The sequence below is a fragment of the Pan paniscus genome, chromosome 1 (assembly GCF_029289425.2).
Source record: "Pan paniscus chromosome 1, NHGRI_mPanPan1-v2.0_pri, whole genome shotgun sequence".
Classification (NCBI taxonomy): domain Eukaryota; kingdom Metazoa; phylum Chordata; class Mammalia; order Primates; family Hominidae; genus Pan; species Pan paniscus.
This window is the reverse complement of record NC_073249.2, coordinates 202771594-202790722: the sequence shown is the minus strand read 5'-3', so window position 1 is coordinate 202790722 and position 19129 is coordinate 202771594. Positions and strand designations below refer to the sequence as shown.

Genomic DNA, 19129 nt, shown 5'->3' with positions numbered 1-19129 from the left:
GATGTTATGGCTGCACCATCTTAAATTCCCACCAGCATTGTTTGAGGGGTTCAGTTTCTCCACATCGCCATCGATGCTTGGTATTGTCTCTCATTCACTTTTTAACACAACTTGAAGTTGGTGTCCTCACCCTTATTTTAGAGATATGTAACTAAAGTGTGTAAGAAATGACTTGCCCCAAGTTGATCAGATGAAGCAATGGTGGAGGAGGCGCTCTTGACTGAGCCCACACGTGGGCAGGGTGGCCTTGGGAAAGTTGTTTAAGCAACGAGAACTTCAATTGCCTCATCTCTAAAATGGATATAGTTTGATTTACCGAAAGACAAACAACAATGACAACAGCAGCCACTGGCATTTGTGAAGTGCACAGCCTCTTTCAGGCAAGTCCCTTCCTTCATTAAATCCTCACAACAATGTGCCCACTATCACTATCCCCATTTGGTGAATGAGCTGAGGCTCAGAGAGAGCTGCCGCCCAGCATCACAGTTAGCATGTGAAGAACCTACAATATTCATCCCAGTGCTAGACTGGTTGTGGGGCGGATAGAGCGGGTTGGCGTCTGTGAATGTGTTTAGTGTCTAACAGGCCCCTATGTACATGTGTTGAGTCTGAAGGGAGGAGACCTGGGAAGGGAAGACACTCACTCTGTAGGGAGGGGGCTATCTTGTTCACCCTTTTATATGAGGGTGGGGGGCTTCAGGGACCTGAGCACCTGATAAAGGGATGAATTTAGGGAGGAGGAGAAGAGAGAGGAGAAGAGACGCTGGCCCTTGAAGAGTCCACAGCCCTCTCTTCCAGGCTAGGTCTTTGTCCAGCCCACTTCTGCTTCTGTTAAGGGAAGGGCAGTGAGGGCCTGAGCCTCAAGGAAGGGGCTGGGGAGGGGCTGCAGCCTCTGAAGCAATCTGCACTGTAAACAAAGAGTCCTTAACTTATAAAACCCTTCCCTCAGGCCCCCAGGCTTGGGCTGTGGAGAGCAAGAGCCTGCGGGAAAATGGCGGCCCAAGCTGGCAGCTGGCTCGGAGCTCGGAGGCCCTGGCCGGCTGGCGTGGGAAATAAACAGGTGGGAAAATGTTAAGCAACCCCAGCTGGGTCAAGGCCTTGCGGCCTGGGTATGTGTCTTGAATATGTCTGTGCCTCTCCTTCCCCAGACACGACTACGACTGCCAGTGGGCCCAAGGTGTGAGGGAGCAGACAGTTATTGATTCCCCTACTCCAACTCTACACACAAGAGGGGTCCTCAGGCTTGGCGAGGACCGATGGGGACGGAAGAATGGTCCGACCCCGCTGCACATCCTCTGGCTAACCTCGAAGGCTGCCCTCCTCTCTGAATTTGGGTTCTGGCCCAGCAGCTGCAAAATGTCTTCAGGCTTCCTGGAGTCCCCAAATGGGGCCTTAGGGATGGCGCGGGGAGGGGTCTACTGCCTCTACGCAAGGTGACGGCTGTGCCGTGGAGCCTTAGGATGTAGCTGACATCTTGTTTGGATGTGAGGCTGGGTGGAATTGGGGTCAGTTCTGGAGGGAGGGGTCCTGGATTCAGGGCTGAGTCTAAAGTTGAGGAAAGGAGTTCAGTCAAGGTCAGACCTGAACAGTGGCTTCTGGTTGGGTGGTGGGTCAGGGCAGAAGGGTGAGGGTGGGCTTTGAGAAGCCAGGCTCCATCAAGGCTTGGGGTAGAGTCTGCAGCGGGAACGGTTGCTGGTTGAGGTCAGTGTTCTGGGTGGGAAATAGAGGGCCCATCTGGGTTGCAAGGAGGCTGGTGGCTGAGGTGGGGGCATGTTGCCAAGGCAAAGGACCCTGGGCTACGTGGAGGTTGGCACCACTTTTCAGGAGGGAACTGCAGTTAGCTTCCTGAAGTGGGGTAAGTGAACCTAGGCCCACTCCTGTCTTTTAGGGATGTCAGGGTCTAACAAGATCTCCCCCTCTTCTCCCGCCCTCCTCGCTCCTTTTCCTCCTCAAATCTATCATCCATTCCTCAGCCTGTGTTGCTTCGGCACTTCCCGGGTGAAAGTCTATATTGTGAAATCTGGGGAGACATGTGTTGTGTGGAGCCTGGCAGCCTGGCGGATTTATAAAAGGCAACTGTTTTTTCACATTCATGTGGAAAAACAATGCTCTGTCAACCAGCTGGGAAGCTAAGGAAAAATACACAAACAAGAAACAATTCCACATGCTCTGGAGTCAGCCTAAGATTGGGGGGGTGAGGGCCCGGTGTGTGCAGCGCGAGGCAGCTGACCCTTGACAATCTCCTAAGGGCTGTTTCTTGGGGTCCCCCATCTCAAAGGGCTGGGAGCCTCTAGGATTTCTAACCAGTATGGCTGAGGGTCTAAAGGGACGTGTCTTGGTGCCTCGAGGGGGTGCCTCACATCTTCCTGGAACGCCCAGCTTGATGCTGGGAAGCAGACTGGAGGGGGTCCCACAGAGCTGGAAGCCCTGGGGACGCAGGCAGCCCTGGCGGGACAGCGGCAGAGAAGGTGGGAAGCTCTGCCTTTTCGTGGGCCTCGTCCTGCACTTGAGCAAGGAGGGCCTGGCCGAGGCCATACCTGCTCGCCATCCTCAATCAGGACTATGCTTTGACTTCCTAGGGAAGTTCCCTGAATTTCATGCAATGCACCAGGAGAGCAGAGAGAGAGTCTAGGGTCTCATGTAACGTTCTCCATAATGATGAGCCCCCGCCTCCGCTCACTTTATTGGCTTTGAACACTATGCCCTTAAGACCTGTTTCCAAATGAGTCCTGTGTCTTAAGACCTATTAATGTAGCAGACCTGGCCACTCTAGGAGAAAATGCTCTTTCAGATCTATGATAACAAAAGGGGCCAAAGAGGCCCTGCAGGGGCATGGAGGGAGGCAATAGTGAACTCAAGCTTCGTTTCCCCCGGTCCTTCCTCCGCCTCCCCTGTCAGGCCAGTGCCAAGTGAGAGGCAGAGGAAGGATGGTACAAGCTGTGCCGACACCGTTTGAGGGACCGAAGGATGTCTGCCTCCTCCAGGCCAATTCTCCATTCACTGAGGTGCAGCGATCCAGCACCCCCATTCAGACAGCTGGCTATATCCCTCAAGACCCGAGGGTCCTTTGGGTCCCTGGAAGAACCCAGGGTCTGAGGCACCCTCTCATGCCCCCAGCAAACTAAGCTGGGCATTTGTTTCTCCGTGAACACCTGGCACCCTGCTCAGCCCTAGCAGGGGAGAAACTGAAACTGGCTATGCTCGGGCTGGGGAGGGTGCTGGGGAGATGACCCTGATCGTTGGCCCCTGGGATAAGGGAGGTCTGACCACAGGGTAGATGGGCACTCACCAGCCAGGGATCCCACAGTCAAGATGGTCAGCAGCGTCCTCATCGGGGCTGGCACAGAGCCCTCCCTTGGCCTCTACTCTGCCGTGCACAGAGAGAGGGCTGGGAGTCTTGGCGCCCTGGCAGCTGGCTCCACCCGGGCATGGGGCGGGGAGAAGGGGGTGGGTGGGACCTGTGCCGGTGGGGAGCAGGGGTACAAAGGTGTCCTGGCCCTGTGTGCTCTGGAATTCCAGGTTCTGGGCGGGATCTAAGGGAGTTCCCTTCCGACTTGCAGAAAACAGCAATAGTAACAGGCTGGCTTGTTTATCTGGTCCGGTGGCTGATTCATCCCAAGTGGTTTATCAAGGAGCTGAGGGGCAGAAAAGGCAAGAATAATCCACGATATGCAGCCTTATCAAAAAGCAATTTGGCACTGTGGATCAAAAGCCTACACCACATACATATCTTTTGCTTTAATAATTCTATTCCCAGGGGATTTACCCTGATGAAAATAACTGGACAACAGAGGGGGAAAAAAAAGGTCCCAGAATGTTTCTTGCAGCAAAGGAAAAGCTGTGACTCCTTTGCTTTTCTGGCAGGAGGAGATTGAGGGCACCCGATGCTCCTCCTTGATCCTCCATATCAAGGCAGGTCCCCACGCTTGGGGTGGGCTTGGGAACAGCTCTCCCCTAGAGAGGCCGTTGGGGGTGAGGAAGCCCAGCCGCTCTTACCTTGAGCCTTTGGGTCTAGGATCTGCAAAAGTTTAGAAAAAAAATGGAACTCAAACTTCAGTGATTCTTTCTGCTGTGCTAGAGATGGGGCTGAACTTCATGAATGGGGGGGCTTTGGTTCGGGACGATGAAGATTCAGGCTGCTCTCCCATCATTTTGCCACGTAGGGCAGGATCTGCACATGAGCTTCGTGTGAATGAAGGGACAGGTGTTTAGGAAATGGTTTTCTCCTTCCTGCAGGGCCTGGAGAAGGTAGAAGGGCCCTGGGGCCTGGACTCTGGTCAGGGTGGACACGATCGGAGGGTCCTGCCCCTGGGGAGAGTTTGCCTGGCCCCAAGCACACAACGGCAAGCGAAATTTTAGCAGGGATCCTGCCAACGGGTTGGGTGTAATGGGCTGTGATATGCTGGGATCGGTGTTTAAGTTTTTCTTTCCTGAATTGTAATTGTTTGTTATCAGCCCTGATTGCTAAAGTTTGTTTGACAAAACAGCCAAATCTAAGCTGTGCTTTGGAGGAATTAAGGTAGGGCCCATGCCAGTCATTTCCTGAAACTGCAGGAAACTACATTTTCTAGACTCCTTTATCAACTGCTTTCTGATAGGTTTAGCCCCTGGGGGAAGACTGGGGAGGCAGAGATCAGAGCATTTCTCCCCTCGTTTTCTGCTTTGAGTGGCTTCCCCAGCAATGGCCATATCCCTCTGCAGTTCTGGCTCCCTCTGGACAGTCCATCAGCCAGGCAACCCCTTATGTCTTTCTTGTTCCTGTCTGGAGGCCAGCTCCTGGCTCTGGCAACACCTTCTCCCCTCATCTTTCCTTTCAGTTGGTGGGATAGCACAGCTTCCTGCTTTGGGGAAATCTCTGAACTGTCTGTCCTGATTAGTGTCCCAGCTCCTTCATCCTCTGGGTGATGAGCTCCTTTACATTAAAGTCCCTTGGTCTGAAAGACTGGAGAGGTTTCTGTGCTACTGAATGAACCATGATGCATAGAGGGTTTTTGATGACTTTGATGACAAGGCAGTGTGGGGAGGCTACAGTGAGAAAAACAGGTTACAAGGGACCCTTAGGGAGAAGAGCAGGCTTTGGTCCCAAGTGGCTGGCCGAGAGGGCAAGACGCAGCCCCAACAGGTCTGTGGAACACGAAAGTGTTCCTTGGGGCCTCTCAGAAGCACTGGAAGAAGGAACTTGATGGAGGAAAAGGGCATCCTGTAGTTTCGAGGGCCTGTGGTTATGTAGGAATTAACGGGAAGGAAGACACCTGGATTGCTAAGGAATGTGGGAACACCCAGACTTCATTTCTAACAGTTTAAGAAAAAAATAGGTGGGGCGTGGTGGCTCATGCCTGTAATCCCGCACTTTGGGAGGCCAAGGTGGGTGGATCACCTGAGATCAGGAGTTCGAGACCAGCCTGGGCAGCATGGCGAAACCCTGTCTCTACTAAAAATACAAAAATTAGCCGGACATGGTGGCGGGCACCTGTAATCCCAGCTGCTCGGGAGGCTGAAGCAGGAGAATTGCTTGAGCCGGGATGCGGAAGTTGCAGTGAACCGAGATCGCACCATTGCACTCCTGCCTGGGCGACAGAGCGAGACTCCGTCTCCAAAAAAAAAAAAAAAAAAAGGAGAAAAAAATGAAAACAACCTCCAATAGAGGTTTGGTTAAAAGAATAATGGTATGTCCACCCAAAGCAAGACAAATGCAGCTTCCAAAATAATGCTGGAGAAAAATGTTTCGTGACCTGGTAAAGACTCATCATATTTTTTCAAGTGAAAAGAGGCATAACATAAACCATGTACAGTACCACCCTGGCTAAAACGCACACCTGCACGCGCAGAGCAAACTGCGTGTCTTCATGGATATAGATGAAAACACTAGGGGCGTTATCTCTGGGTGGTAGTGGAATTGTAGGTGATTTTTCTTTTCTTCCCTTTGCTTATCTGCATTTCCTAAAGTTAATATAGGAAATACACTAATTTATATTAAGGGAAAGCAAGGTTACTAAACATAACAAATCGGCATTAAAGACAAGCCTTTGTTGGGGCTCTCTCCTCCTCCTGGAATGCCATTTCCACTCCCTTAGCCAATTCCCTTTTCCTCGAATCTCACCAAGACAGTTTTCTTCTTCTGCGATATGGCCCTTCTTGATAACTCCAGCCCATAACATCTCACTTTGAAAGTCCTTCCAGAGGCCAGGCACCGTGGCTCATGCCTGTAATCCCGGCATTTTGGAAGGCCAAGGAGGGAGTATCGCTTGAGTCCAGGAGTTTAAAGCCAGCCTGGGCAACATAGTGAGACACTGTCTCTATAAATAATAAAAAATTAGCCAGGTGTGGTGGCACATGCCTGTAGTCCCAGCTACTTGGGAGCCTGAGGCAGGGAATTGCTTGAGCCCAGGAGATCAAGGCTGCGGTGAGCCATGACTGCACCACAGCACTCAGCCTGGGCAACAGAGTGACACCTTGTCTCAAAAAACAAACGAACTAAAAAACAAAGTCCTTCCAGAATGTGTGGTCTGGCCCGCATTTTGGCATTGTCCACTATGATACTTCAGCTGTGTTACATGTTCAAGAATGGAAAGGAGGCCAGGCGCCGTGGCTCATGCCTGTAATTCCAGTACTTTGGGAGGCTGAGATGGGCTGATCACTTGAGGCCAAGAGTTTGAGACCAGCCTGGCCAACATGGTGAAACCTTGTCTCTACTAAAAATACAAAAATTAGCCAGGCATGATGATGCACACCTATAGTCCCATCTTCTCGGGAGGCTGAGGCAGGAGAATCAGGAAGAATGAGGGAGAATCAGGAAGAATGAGGAAGAATCAGGAAGAATGAGGAAGAATGAGGCAGGAGAAGCAGGGAGTCTAGGGTCCCTAGACTCCCGGCGGAGGTTGCAGTGAGCCAAGATCGTGCCACTGCACTCCAGCCTGGGCGACAGAATGAGTGAGACTCCATCTCAAAAACAAACAGGCCGGGCTCGGTGGTTCATGCCTGTAATCCTAGCACTTTGGGAGGCCAAGGTGGGCGCATTGCCTGAGGTCAGGAGTTCGAGACCAGCCTGGGCAACATGGCAAAACCCCGTCTCTACTAAAAAAACAAAACAAAACAAAAAAGGCTGGGCATGGTGGCGAGTGCCTATAATCTCAGTTACTCGGGAGGCTGAGGCAGGAGAATTGCTTGAATCTGGGAGGCGGAGGTTGCAGTGAGCCGAGACTGAGCCACTACACTCCGGCCTGGGTGACAGAGCAAGACTCTGCCTCCAAACAAACAAACAAACAAAAGAATGAACAGGAGAGATTCGAGTTGGAGTGGAGGTGAAACATGAGCACCGTCTTCAAATATTTGAGGGGCTATTGCATGGAGAAGGCTCTAGACCTTTTTTGTATAACTACCTCTAAAAGGAAAACTAGGGTGGTCAGGGGGAGACATATTAGAGAGGCCATTTTTTCAATTTAAGGAAATCACTCTCGCTATGATGGTGTGGCTGCCTTGAGAGGTAGAAAGGTCTTGGCTGCTGGAGGTGTTCACAACGAAGCTGCCTTCAGTGGCAGAGGTTCCCCAGATAACCTCGTTCTCTGGGCTCCAAAGTTGGATGGTGCTCGTCAAGCATTCTGATTGCAAAGAGCCCCCTGGTATTCCTCTGTACCTTCCACATGGCTGAATGTAGAGCAGGTATCCAACATCGACTTACAGCGTTGACCTTCAGAGCAGCAGTTTTGCCTTGCTGATTCTCAGACCGCCAGGAAAAGCACTTGTTTTCTCACAAATTTCTCCAGTGCACCCATGCACTGTCTTGCCTCTGAGAATCCCTTTCCACCTCCACTTTCCTGTCTCACTCCGATTCATTCTTCAGGCCTCTTCTTAAATTCACTTCCACCAGGAAGCTTCCCCTGTGTGAGCTGCTCCCTTGGTTGGGTTGGGAACACCAGCTCTGTGTTCCCATCTCCTAGCATGCATTGCATGGTGCTTTCCCATTCCCCATGGCACTGACTACAGGGACAAGGCCTGGAGCTTGCTCTCCTGGGTATCTCAGTGTCTAGCAGGAGCTGGCACAGAGCAGGTACTTCGTAAGATTTGCTGAATGAATGAGTGTGCCGGAGAAAGCTGGCCAGGGCTTTAAGACTGTAGGGAACATCCCCAAGCTATAGAAAAAGCACATTTTACAATGAACTACTCGGGAATGTGATCTGCTCCTGTCCCTTCTCTCAACACCCAGGAATAACAGAAGCACAACATCAAAAGGCAGTGGGCTGTTTCCCAGAAGTCTTCAGGGAGTGTGGAGTGCTGTCTCCGTGGTTGATGACTCTGCAGGGGCAGGTACTAGAGGGGTTCCTGCTCATTCCTGGAGAGCAGGAGCAAGGAACGAAGCCTGAGAGCCCATCTGACTCCAAGGCCTGGGCTGTGTCAATCAGGGACATTGAGTACATGGCCCAGGTCCGGAGTCTGGGTCTGGTCACAACCTTGCACCTGACTTCAGGTGACTATGAATAGCTCTTGTCCCCTCTTGAGGTCTCAGTTTCTCTGTCTGTAAAGGAGGCTTGGTCTAGAAGTCTCCTAAGGGCCTCTGCAGCTTGCATGGCCTCTGCTTCCATGTCACTTTGGGGTTGGAAACCTCCCCTGACATCCCAGAATTCCCTTCATGACCAATGTCATTCACACAAACATAAAGTCATTGTAGAATTTCCTGACTCTACTTATAATTTCAGCTCTCTCGGGAGTTTGAAGTTCCAGAAGCTTATTACATGCCTATAAGGCATGTACAAGGCCATGCTTCTTCATAAAAACATTAAGAAGATCATGCATTTCCAGCCAGGATGGGGGAGCACTTTCATAGGCCCCCACAGGAGCCAAGGGAAGTGAATGGAACATGGGCTTTGAGTAGACAGACCGGGTCTGAATTCTAGCTCTGCCACTTCCCTGCTGTGTGAGGGTCCCTTAGCCTCTCATCCTCAGCTTCCTCATCTAGAAATGGAAATAAGTCTCTACTCCTCAGTGTTGCTGGGTTGCTGTCTCTGGACCGTTTCTGAGAAGGAGGTCTCATGCAGCAAGCATCCTCTGTTACAAAATGAGGAACCCAAGGACCAATGAGTTCCCTTAAAAACCTTTGCAGGCCGGGCGCAGTGGCTCACGCCTGTAATCCCAGCACTTTGGGAGGCAGAGGCGGGTGAATCATGAGGTCAAGAGATGAAGACCATCCTGGCCAACATGGTGAAACCGCTTCTCTACTAAAAATACACGGGGCATGGTGGTGCGCACCTGTAGTCCCAGCTACTCAGGCAGGAGGATAGCTTGAACCCGGCAGACAGAGGTTGCAGTGAGCCAAGATTGCATGCCACTGCACTTCAGCCTGGGGACAGAGGGAGACTGTGCCTTAAAAAAAAAAAAAAAGAAAGAAAGAAAAGAAAAAAGAAAAAAAACCTAGACTGCTGGTGTGCAGGTGTGGGGATGGAGGGAGGTGGGCATGAGGGCAATGATAACATTCCCTTAGAAGTTTGAGGCTGGGTGTGGTGGCTCACGCCTGTAATCCCAGCACTTTGGGAGGCCAAGGTGGGCGGATCACCTGAGGTCAGGAGTTCAAGACCAGTCTGGCCAACATGGCAAAAACTCATCTGTACTAAAAATACAAAAATTAGCCGGGCGTGGTGTCAGTCACCTGTAATCCCAGCTACTCGGGCAGCTGAGGCAGGACAATCATTTGAACAGGGAGGCGGAGGTTGCAGAGAGCCAAGATTGCACCACTGTACTCCAGCCTGGATGACAGAGCAATACTCCGTCTTGGGAAAAAAAAAAGAAGTTTGAGTTGGCCATCATTTCTGAGGCCCGATTCCAGGGCTGGAGAAAGTAACGGCATTGCATCCTGCAGGTTAAGCGTCCAGGCTGGGTTAGAGTTACTTAGAAGCAGGGGCTTTCATGAAAGGGCCTGGAGCTCAGAGATGGGAGTGTGGGGGCTCCAGGCTCCTACTGGACTCTGGCTTCCCAGATGGTCCACTGAGCACCTGGAGAAACAGACTCAGAGTGGGGTGGGATATGTCCCACCCTGGAGGCACCGCCCTCCTAGAGAGGGGCCTCTCGCCATATGCTGATGGTTTTGTCCACCAGGACAGGGCACTCCTCGTGACCTTATCCTCTTCATCCACTTAAATAAGCAGTTGGGGGAAATAAAAAGACTCAGCTTATATAAAGCCATCACACCTCCATGTCATGTATCGTCACACGCCAAGGGTGGGGCTCCCAGGCCTGGAACCGGTCCTGGTGTCAACCAGTATCTCTTGAGGAACTGACTCATGGAGCTGACTCACGCATTTAGATATAACTTCTAGTCTGTTTTCTAGAAAAAACACCCCCAACCCTCATTACTTCAGCCCCACTTTATGCACACAGGAATAGCTCAGGGAAGATGCGCAGGCAGCCATTGATCAAAACCTAAATCACATGGGAAACAATCAATTACAGAATAATAAGTCCCAGACCAAGTGTTAAGGTCCTGTTCTGTCTCCCGCGTACACCCTCCAACATCACTATGCTCGCTGAGCAGCACCAGCGCCCCCTCAGAGCAGATGCTGGGCGAGGGAGGACGGGCACCGACGGGCAACGGGAATTTGGGATCAGGATGGTATCATCGCATGCGAGAGCTCCTGCAACCTTATATGTAAGTCAGTCACAGCCGTCCACTTACTGACTCCAATTCATACGCCAATTCACTCACTTATTCTTTCATTCACTTACTCAATCCCAAGCTTCCACTCTGTGCCAGGTGCTGGTGCCAAGAGGAAAAGCAACCCCTTTCCTAAAGGAAGTTTTCAGGGCGTCCATTACCCCAGCCCTCCCCTCTCCAGGTTCCCTGAGCTCGGTTCGGGTAAGACCGCGCCCAGCTGCCCTGACATACCACCACTGTCCAGGAGGTGGCAGCAGACAGGTTCGGAGAAGCTCAAGGGCGGCGACCCAGCAGGAGGAGGAGGAGGAGGGCGGGCGGGTCACCTGGAGAGGACGTCCTTCCCTGTTTCCTGGAAAGGACCAGATACCCGAAGCTGGCCACAAGCGGGCATGGTGGCGGGTGCCTGTAATCCCAGCTACTCGGGAGGCTGAGGCAGGAGAAGCGTTTGAACCCGGGAGGTGGATTCACTGTCTCCTTGTCTTTGTGAATTAGCAAGGACATTTGGTTACAAGTAAAAGAAGGCCCTGGCTTAAATGCTGGGGTGGGGGAGGAAACATAATTTCTCACCCCTTCATAGTAGAGACAGATCGCCCTGTAACAAAAGACAGATTACCAAGAGAAAAGCAAGCAAGTCTGTAATACGAGCAGCACACATCACGAGGGAGAAACCTCAAAAGAAAGGTGATGGTGCAGTGGCTTATGACTCTGGCTTAGAGAGCATCTTCAATAAAGAACAATAAATTTTATCCTGACAAAACGCTGTCAGGAAGAACGCTCAAAATCCTAAGGAAATTGAACACTCGAACAAAGGATTCTTAGTAAAGTAATTTTACTTCTGCACAGACGGGTGCCTCCTTGGCCAGTCGCCATGAGAGCACACCTGAACAAAGGGCAAGAGAGCCTTTAATTCTGACGCAAGTCCTGCCCCTGTACTCTTTCCCCATTGGCCGGGGTCCGGTCGTACAATCTAAACGAATCCCGGTTGGCTAAAAATTTGAATTTTTTTACATAAGGTGGGCACGTAAAAGAAATTGGAGAGGGCGGGGAAGGGGTGTCTGTCATGAGCTAGAAAGTTAGTCTTCTTTCCAAATAAGGAAAGGAATGTGAGCTGGTACTGATAACCCCTGGTACTGTGGTGTGCCTGGGCATCTAACAAAGGCAAAAAGGAGAAAAAGGAGAAAAAGGAAAGGGGGGGGTACTATGAATTAAAGAATAAAAGACGGATCAGATTATTTGAAGAGAAACCTCATCATATCCCACAACGGGAACCAGGAAAAAAAAAAAACACAATACATTTTAGAGAAGTGGCAAGACAAAGGAAAGCAGGTTTAGGCTCCCAAAGGAGGGACCTCTGAGAAGGTAAGTGCATGGGAGTAAACTGATGGCATAAGGTTTGTAAAAGTTGTCTCCAGTAAAGAATTTATAACCTGTCTTTCGGCGGAAAGAGGGGAGCTCTTCCTCTGTTTGCTGCTTTTTAACTACCTTAGCTAAAAAATATTCAAAATTATCGTGTCAGAGGCATATTTGGGGGTAACACATTCTGGTTTCTTTCATGGACTTGTATGTAGGTTGCAAGCGGCCGGGCATGATGCCTCATGTCTGTAATCCCAGCACTTTGGGAGGGGAGTGACCAGGTTGGCCAACATGGCGAAAACCTGTCTCTACTAAAAATACAAAAACTAGCTGGGCACAGTGGCTCACTCCTGTAATCCTAGCACTTTCAAAGGCCGAGGCAGGTGGATCACTTGAGGCCGGGAGTTCGAGACCAGCCTGGGCAACATGACGAAACCCTGTCTCTACTGAAAAAAAACAAAAACAAAAAACCAACATGGCAAAACTCCGTCTCTACTAAAAATACAAAAATTAGCTGGGCATGGTGGCGAGCATCTGTAATTCCAGCTACTCAGGAGGCTGAGGCAGGAGAATTGCTTGAACCCGGGAGGAGGAGGTTGCAGTGAGCAAAGATCACGCCATTGCACTACAGCCTGGAGACACAGCGAGACTCCATCTCAAAAAAACAAAACAACAAAAAACAAACAAAACAAAACAAAAAACCAAACCAAAATTAGCAGAATGTGATGGTGCACAGCTGTAATCCCAGCTTCTTGGGTGGCTGAGGCACAAGAATCACTTGAACCTGGGGGGTGGAGGTTGCAGTGAGCTGAGATGCTGAGATCACGCCACTGCACTCTAGCCTGGGTGACAGAGAGAGACTCTGTCTATCTAGAAAAAAATATTTTTAAAAGTGGGATGAAGTCGAGGCCGGGGTGCAGCTGCACCTGGGGGAAGGGACCAGAAGCAGGGGTTGCCGTTTCTTGTCTCGGCAGCCCACGTGGCAGTGGCTGCTTTCTTGTCTTGTCTGCAGACTGTTCCTCAGACTGGGAAATGCGGCCATGGCAGATTGGAAGGTACCTGCTCCAGGCCCAGCCAGCCAGGGAGACTACTGAATTCCAGGGAGAGGGACTTGTCGGATCAGCTAGGCTTGGGTCTAGCCCCTGCCCTGGCACCAATAAGAGGTGACAACTGCGGGCACAGTGCTAGACAGTCACCAGGTGGCCTTGAGAGAGTTGCTGGAAACTGGGAGACCCTTGCTAATGGAGAGCTGCTAGAATGAGTTTGGCAGTGCAAAGCTAGGCGCACAGGTGCTGTTCCATATCCTTCCATGGACCATAGTTGCAGCTGGGTGAGCTGTCAGCTCCAGCCTCACTACAACAAGGGATATTGGCTGGGGACCCTGCCCTCAGCCCCATGGCACTCCCCTTTCTTGTGCACTGAGCTTGGTGGATTCCAACTGCAAGTACCTGCAACTCTGCCTCAGGGAACGGCCTCCACACTGGACTGATGGGAGGGAGTAGCTAGACTCCCTGGCTCCTGCCCCTGGCAGTGGGACCAAATCTGAATTGCATCCTACATTGACTTCCAGAGCTCTCCAGGGGCACTGAGGTCCAGCTGCCCACAGCAGGGACCTGTTGATGACACACTTTGTCTGGCTGCCCTCCTCCCCTACCCTCCGCCCCATCTTGCCTCCACACTCCCCTCCTGGCGTTACCTGGATCACTGCACTTTCTACCTTTTCTCTGGGTTTGCTTCTGGGGACCCGACTCAAGACCCTTGTAGTCTTTTTTTTTTTTTTTTTTTTTTTTTTTCTGAGACTGAGTCTGGTTCTGTCGCCCAGGCTGGAGTGCAGTGGTGTGATCTTGGCTCACTGCAAGCTCCACCTCCCGGGTTCACGCCATTCTCCTGCTTCAGCCTCCCGAGTAGCTGGGACTACAGCCGCCCGCCACCATGCTCGGCTAATTTTTTGCATTTTTAGTAGAGACAGGGTTTCACCGTGTTAGCCAGGACGGTCTCGATCTCCTGACCTCGTGATCCGCCCGCCTCGGCCTCCCAAAGTGCTGGGATTACAGGCGTGAGCCACCCTGCCTGGCTGACCCTTGTAGCCTTAACAGCTAGGTTTCCCAGAGGAGAGGTGAGGAGCCTTTGAAAAATAAGAGCATAGGCCAGAAACGGTCACTCACACCTATAATCCCAACCAACACTTTGTGAGGCCAAGGCGGGAAGGATTGCTTGAGCCCAGGAGTTTGAGACCAGCCTGGGCAACATAGGAGATTCCATCTCTACAAAAACAAAAAAATTAAACAGGCCTGGTGGTACATGCGTGCGTGACAGAGTGAGATCCTGTCTCAAAAAAAAAAAGATAAAAGAGCATACGCTTTTCCATTCAATTGTACCTTTTTTCTTTAAAAATAGAGCTCTTTATTTAAACAGTTTAGGGTAATACCAACAAGCAGTAGGATATCGTTTAAATATGACATAAACATAGAAAAAATAGAAATAAATACAAATACATAAGAACAACATATACCGTTAGTACTCTAAAGGGATACATGTTGCTTTCACCTAAGGCACTAACACTTTTCACGGGATATGCTTCCAGCGCAGGCCCAGCCCACACCGCGCAGTTCCCACCTGCTGTGCATGTGAAAGGGCTTTGTAAACAGTTAAGTGCTGACCACACAAGGCAAATTATTATACTGATTATCATGCCCTTTCCAAATGCTTCTCCTGGCTTTTTGTGAATGACTTAATGACGATAAAGGAGATGGAGTTTAGAGTTACTGGAAAACTTAAGCTATGTCAGAAATTAAACTCTGGAAAAAATTCTTTAAAAAAATAGTAAGGTTTGGCTGGGCGCGGTGGCTCACGCCTGTAATCCCAGCACTTTGGGAGGCCGAGGCGGGCGGATCACCTGAGGTCAGGAGTTCGAGACCAGCCTGGCCAACATGGTGAAACCCCGTCTCTACTAAAAATACAAAAAAATTAGCCAGATGTGGTGGCGGGTGCCTGTAATCCCAGCTACTTGGGAGGCTGAGGCAGGAGAATCACTTGAACCCGGGAGGTGGAGGTTGCAGTGAGCCGAGATCGCACCACTGCACTCCAGCCTAGGCAACAAGAACAAAACTCCGACTCAAAAAAACAAAACAAAACAAAAATGGTAAGGTTTAAGAATAGAAACGGAGTGGTTATTTCATACAAGTCTAAGATGATGCTGATGATAGCTTTTACTTTTTTGAAGTTACCTCCACGAAGCAGCTCGGCTGGTGCCAAAGAGAACATCGGTACAGGTCTGGGAATTTCCCTGGGAGCTGGCCCCAAGCCACAGCCCTCCCTAGCTCCGTAGTTTGTTTGTTATTCCTCTCCTGGGCTCAATCATCTGGACAAGCCTCACTGCAGGGAAAACCCCTGGGGAGACACAGGTGTGTGTCGTATGTGTGTATGCATGTGTGTGTGTGCCCCAGCAGCGGTGAAGGCCTCCTGACCCTTAGAAATCCTGGCTGTGACCTTCATATTTTACTGACATGGACAAGGGGTCAGAGGTTGGCCCGGCTGTGCAGAGATCGAAGCTCTTATCCTTGGGGATGTGCACAAGTCATCAGAGCAGCACTGCTGGGTGACCTTGGACAAGTGCCTTTGCCACCCTTGACCTCAGCTCCTTTGCAACAAAAGGAGTGGTTTGCTAACTTTTTCTTGAGTAGTGGAACCCCTCTAAACAAAACCTCACGTGGAAAGCCACAGTGTGTGAATCAGGGCACAGTGAAGCTGCTCTGGTGAAAGTGGGAGGCTCCTATAGCCCCATGGCGCCCCCTGCAACTGCAGCCCAAGGCCTCTGGGGGACACGGTTTGAGAATCCCTGGATGAGATGCCCTAAGAAGCTTTTCCAGTTCTGCCATTTAATGCTGTACCCTTGTGGTGGCTTTAAAGCAACACAGCTCTGTGGGTTCAATGGCTTTGAAGATCCCTTCTTCACAAATCCAGAAATGTTAGTCCTGGCAGGTTGAATGGCCACAGAGCCAAGGTTGTTCAGATACTCCACCACAAAACACTTCGGTCCTACGGGTGAAAACTCAGCTATGCTCATCTATATTCAGGTGGGTGTAGGTTAACTGAGGATGCATCAGCACCCCCAGGTAAGGATAGTCACCTGAATCTAGAAGGCATTGGTTTCTCATAACTGGAAGGGAGAATGGGACTTCTAAGGACCACAATAGTCAACCAAGAGTCTAACGTGCCATCCAAACTGGGATTACAGGCCCAGAAGTCCGATTCCTGCCATGTTACTGTCCTACTCCAACAAACTGGGTCCCTAGAAGGTGGAGCACTTGGTTCCTCCCCTGGGAAGCAGGGTTCCCATTGCTAGGTGAAGGCGGAGAGACCAGGGTCCCCTTGGGTGGGGCTCTGGCTTCTGAGAGCTCACTCTCCTGACTGGGAGGCAGTGAGGGTAGAAGGAAGGAGGTAGACTGGGGATGAGACAAGCTGAATGGTAAGTGCTCTCAGTCACTCTGGGTTTAGGGGCCACAGGTGGGAGATGCCCAGGGGTCTCCTGGAGCCTGGATAGATGGAGAATTCTACCGGCCACCACGTAGAGAGCACCCAGGACACAGCAGGCTCCGTGCTACACACATCTGAGATCCCCTAGAACCCTCACCACACCCAGGCGTAGCTGCAGATGAGGAAGCTGAGGCAGAGAAGGAAGATGTCTTCCCCAAGATCATACAACCAGTGAACAGCAGAGCTGGGATTTGAACCCCGGTCTGTCTGACACTAAAACCGTACAGTGCCATGACTCCAAAGACCAGGATTTGAGGACAGCCACCCTTCCCTTCCCATCCAAAACCCTCAGCCAACTGGATTTTTATCTGGGCCTAACTAGGGGACCCATGAATCAGGAGGCTGAGCCCTGGGATGGGGGAGTTCAGTGGCTGCTGGGAAAGGCATGAGGTATAGCAGGTGTGCCTCCAGTGGTCTCAAGTTCCAGAGGGCCCCTTGGTGGTGTCCGCCCTTGATGTCCGCAGTGACCTGACCTCACCTGTTTCAGGTTGTCCGGGGATAATTTTTCCCCCTGGCCTGTCACCCTAGGGACAATGGGGGTGATGACACCCCACCAACCTCTGACCTCAGCCCACCCTGTGTCCATCCCTCTTGTAGCTCAGCCTAAAGAGGGCGGGTCACAGGAGGGAGGGGCATCTTATTGCTCAGCCCGACAGGCAAACAGCCGCTAGGTGGGCTTCCCGGAAGTGCAATGCCCCTCCGCCGCCCAGGGGAGGTACGGAGGCTCTTGAGTTTCTTGGGAAGCCCAGTAGTCCTCGCAAAGGCAGCAGCAGCATCAGATTCAGTGGGATGCCGGGGGACAGCTCACCTGGCCATGTAATGCCCCAATGTCCGGCCCCTGTCCTCGGTCCTATGGGTGCTCTCAGCCCCCCAGCTGCCCGCATCGCTGTCCTCAATTTCTGATTCCCTCGCCTCCTCTTCCTCCTCAGGGCTGCTTTCCCAGCAGAAGGTCAGTGTCTGAAGAGAAACTGGGGGTCCCCCAGGGACCAGATTCGGCTCCGGTGGTAAGGTGCCCCAGGTGGCCCAGGAGGAGAGGTTATCTTCTGGGAGCTCTTCCAGGAAACCCGAGTCCTTGGAGAATTCAGGTGGTGGGAGAGATTCTTGGTGCCCATCCCCACCCGGCCCTTGGCCTGGCCCCTTCTCAGCCAAATAGCCAGAGGACCCAGCCCTGTCCCAGGAGGAGTCCACAGTGCTGGCCCAGCTTCTGTCTGAAGAATCCCAAGCAGAGGAGCCTTCGCTTGGGACCAGAGGAGCCCTGGGCCTCCCTGAGTCCACCCCACCAGCCTCCGAGTGCCCTGGAGCCTGGTGCTCTTGCCCCAGGAAAGAAGGTGGTTCAATGTAGGGCTGGAAGCTGACGCCATCTTCTGTGTCCTCCTCCTCCTCCTCTTCGTCCTCTGCAAGGTCCTTCTTCCATCCTGCCTGTTGGGTGGCTGGGGCCCTGACTCGAGGCGTCGGCCTGACCCCTCTGGTCAGTTCCTTTTGGGGACAGAGGAACAAGTCATTCACGGACTCTGGTCTGCTGGGCTGAAAGGTTGCCACAGGGTGTGTGTGTCCAGAAAAGTCCTGATTTGGGTAGGGGAGAGAAGAGCAGAAAATTTAGGCTTTCCTGAAGCATAATCATCGTCATCTGAATTCCCCTAGAAACAGACCTGAGACAAGGCTTCAAGTGTAAGCAATTTCTTTGGGAGATGATCCCAGAACACACCAGATGGGACTGGGGGAGCAGCCAGGAAGCAGGGTGTTATCAAGCAGCTGACCACTAGGGCTACTGGCACTTAATCCTGCTGGCAACTCAGGGAGCCACTGGGCACACGCACCTCAGAACCATCCCAGGAGGGGGACGCTCCTGGGCTATTTACCCACAGTCATTGTTGAGGAATGGAAGAGCTGGTGGCTGTGACACTTGCAGCCTGCCACATGCAGGGGCAGTGTGGGCTCCAGAGGCCAGAGAAAGCCCATTGGGTGCAGGCGCTGGGAGTTGCAAATCCAGCTGGTGTGCTCTTAACAGGAAGGCTGAGGGCACAGGGCAGGGCACAGACATGTCTACCCGAGGTTGTCACCCTGACAGTTAGTGGGATTCTCCCACAGATCCTGGAGCCAGGAAATTTGGAAATGCTCCCTTTGCCACCCTGCCACGATGCAGGGACACTCAGAACCCATCCTCAAAGCCCCCATGCCCATCGGAGCCTCGCCTATGCCCAAGCTGCCCCTGCCAGCCCTCATCTGAACAGGGCCGACCTATATCACCTCCTGGGCTTCCCCTGCCCCCGCTCACCCCTAGGTTCTAAGGGAGAGACCCAGCAGACCAGGGAAGAAACTCCAAGGTCAGCCAGGACACAGCTTATCCTGGGTTAAAGTGTCAACTAAAAATTGGAACTCTTTTAAGGTGTCCCCTTTGGTGCCTCCTCTCCTCCTCCCCTTTTGAGTGTCTCTCCTGAGGTCCAAGGCCAGGGGCTCTGCTCTCAGCAGCTGACACATCCTTAGCAGAGGTGAAGTTATTTATCTCAAAGGAACTTAAGGCACTGCTCCCTCCAGGGCCTGTTTGCCATTTTATTCAGGACTAAATGAATGCATTACTAATGGTGGAAATTCAGACAC

General features: G+C 51.7%; 2 protein-coding genes across 3 annotated transcripts in view; both read right to left on the bottom strand.

Moving 5' to 3' along the window:
• Positions 1–11064, bottom strand: part of IL22RA1 (interleukin 22 receptor subunit alpha 1) — a 31026-nt gene extending 19962 nt beyond the window's left edge. The window contains exons 1-2 of the mRNA XM_003810766.4: positions 10714–11064; positions 3290–3635 (exon numbers count right to left, since the gene is read on the bottom strand). Coding sequence (XP_003810814.1) covers positions 3290–3332 — 43 coding nt within the window. The 5' untranslated portion in view covers positions 3333–3635; positions 10714–11064. The remainder of the gene's footprint in view (positions 1–3289; positions 3636–10713) is intronic.
• A 4329-nt stretch (positions 11065–15393) lies between these two features.
• IFNLR1 (interferon lambda receptor 1) overlaps positions 15394–19129 on the bottom strand; it is a 32024-nt gene continuing 28288 nt past the window's right edge. Inside the window, exon 7 of one of the 2 annotated variants that reach the window (XM_003810767.6) lies at positions 15394–18094. In XM_003810767.6, coding sequence (XP_003810815.4) covers positions 17336–18094 — 759 coding nt within the window. In that variant the 3' untranslated portion in view covers positions 15394–17335. The remainder of the gene's footprint in view (positions 18095–19129) is intronic. The other variant, XM_008963144.4, reaches the window with a different exon arrangement.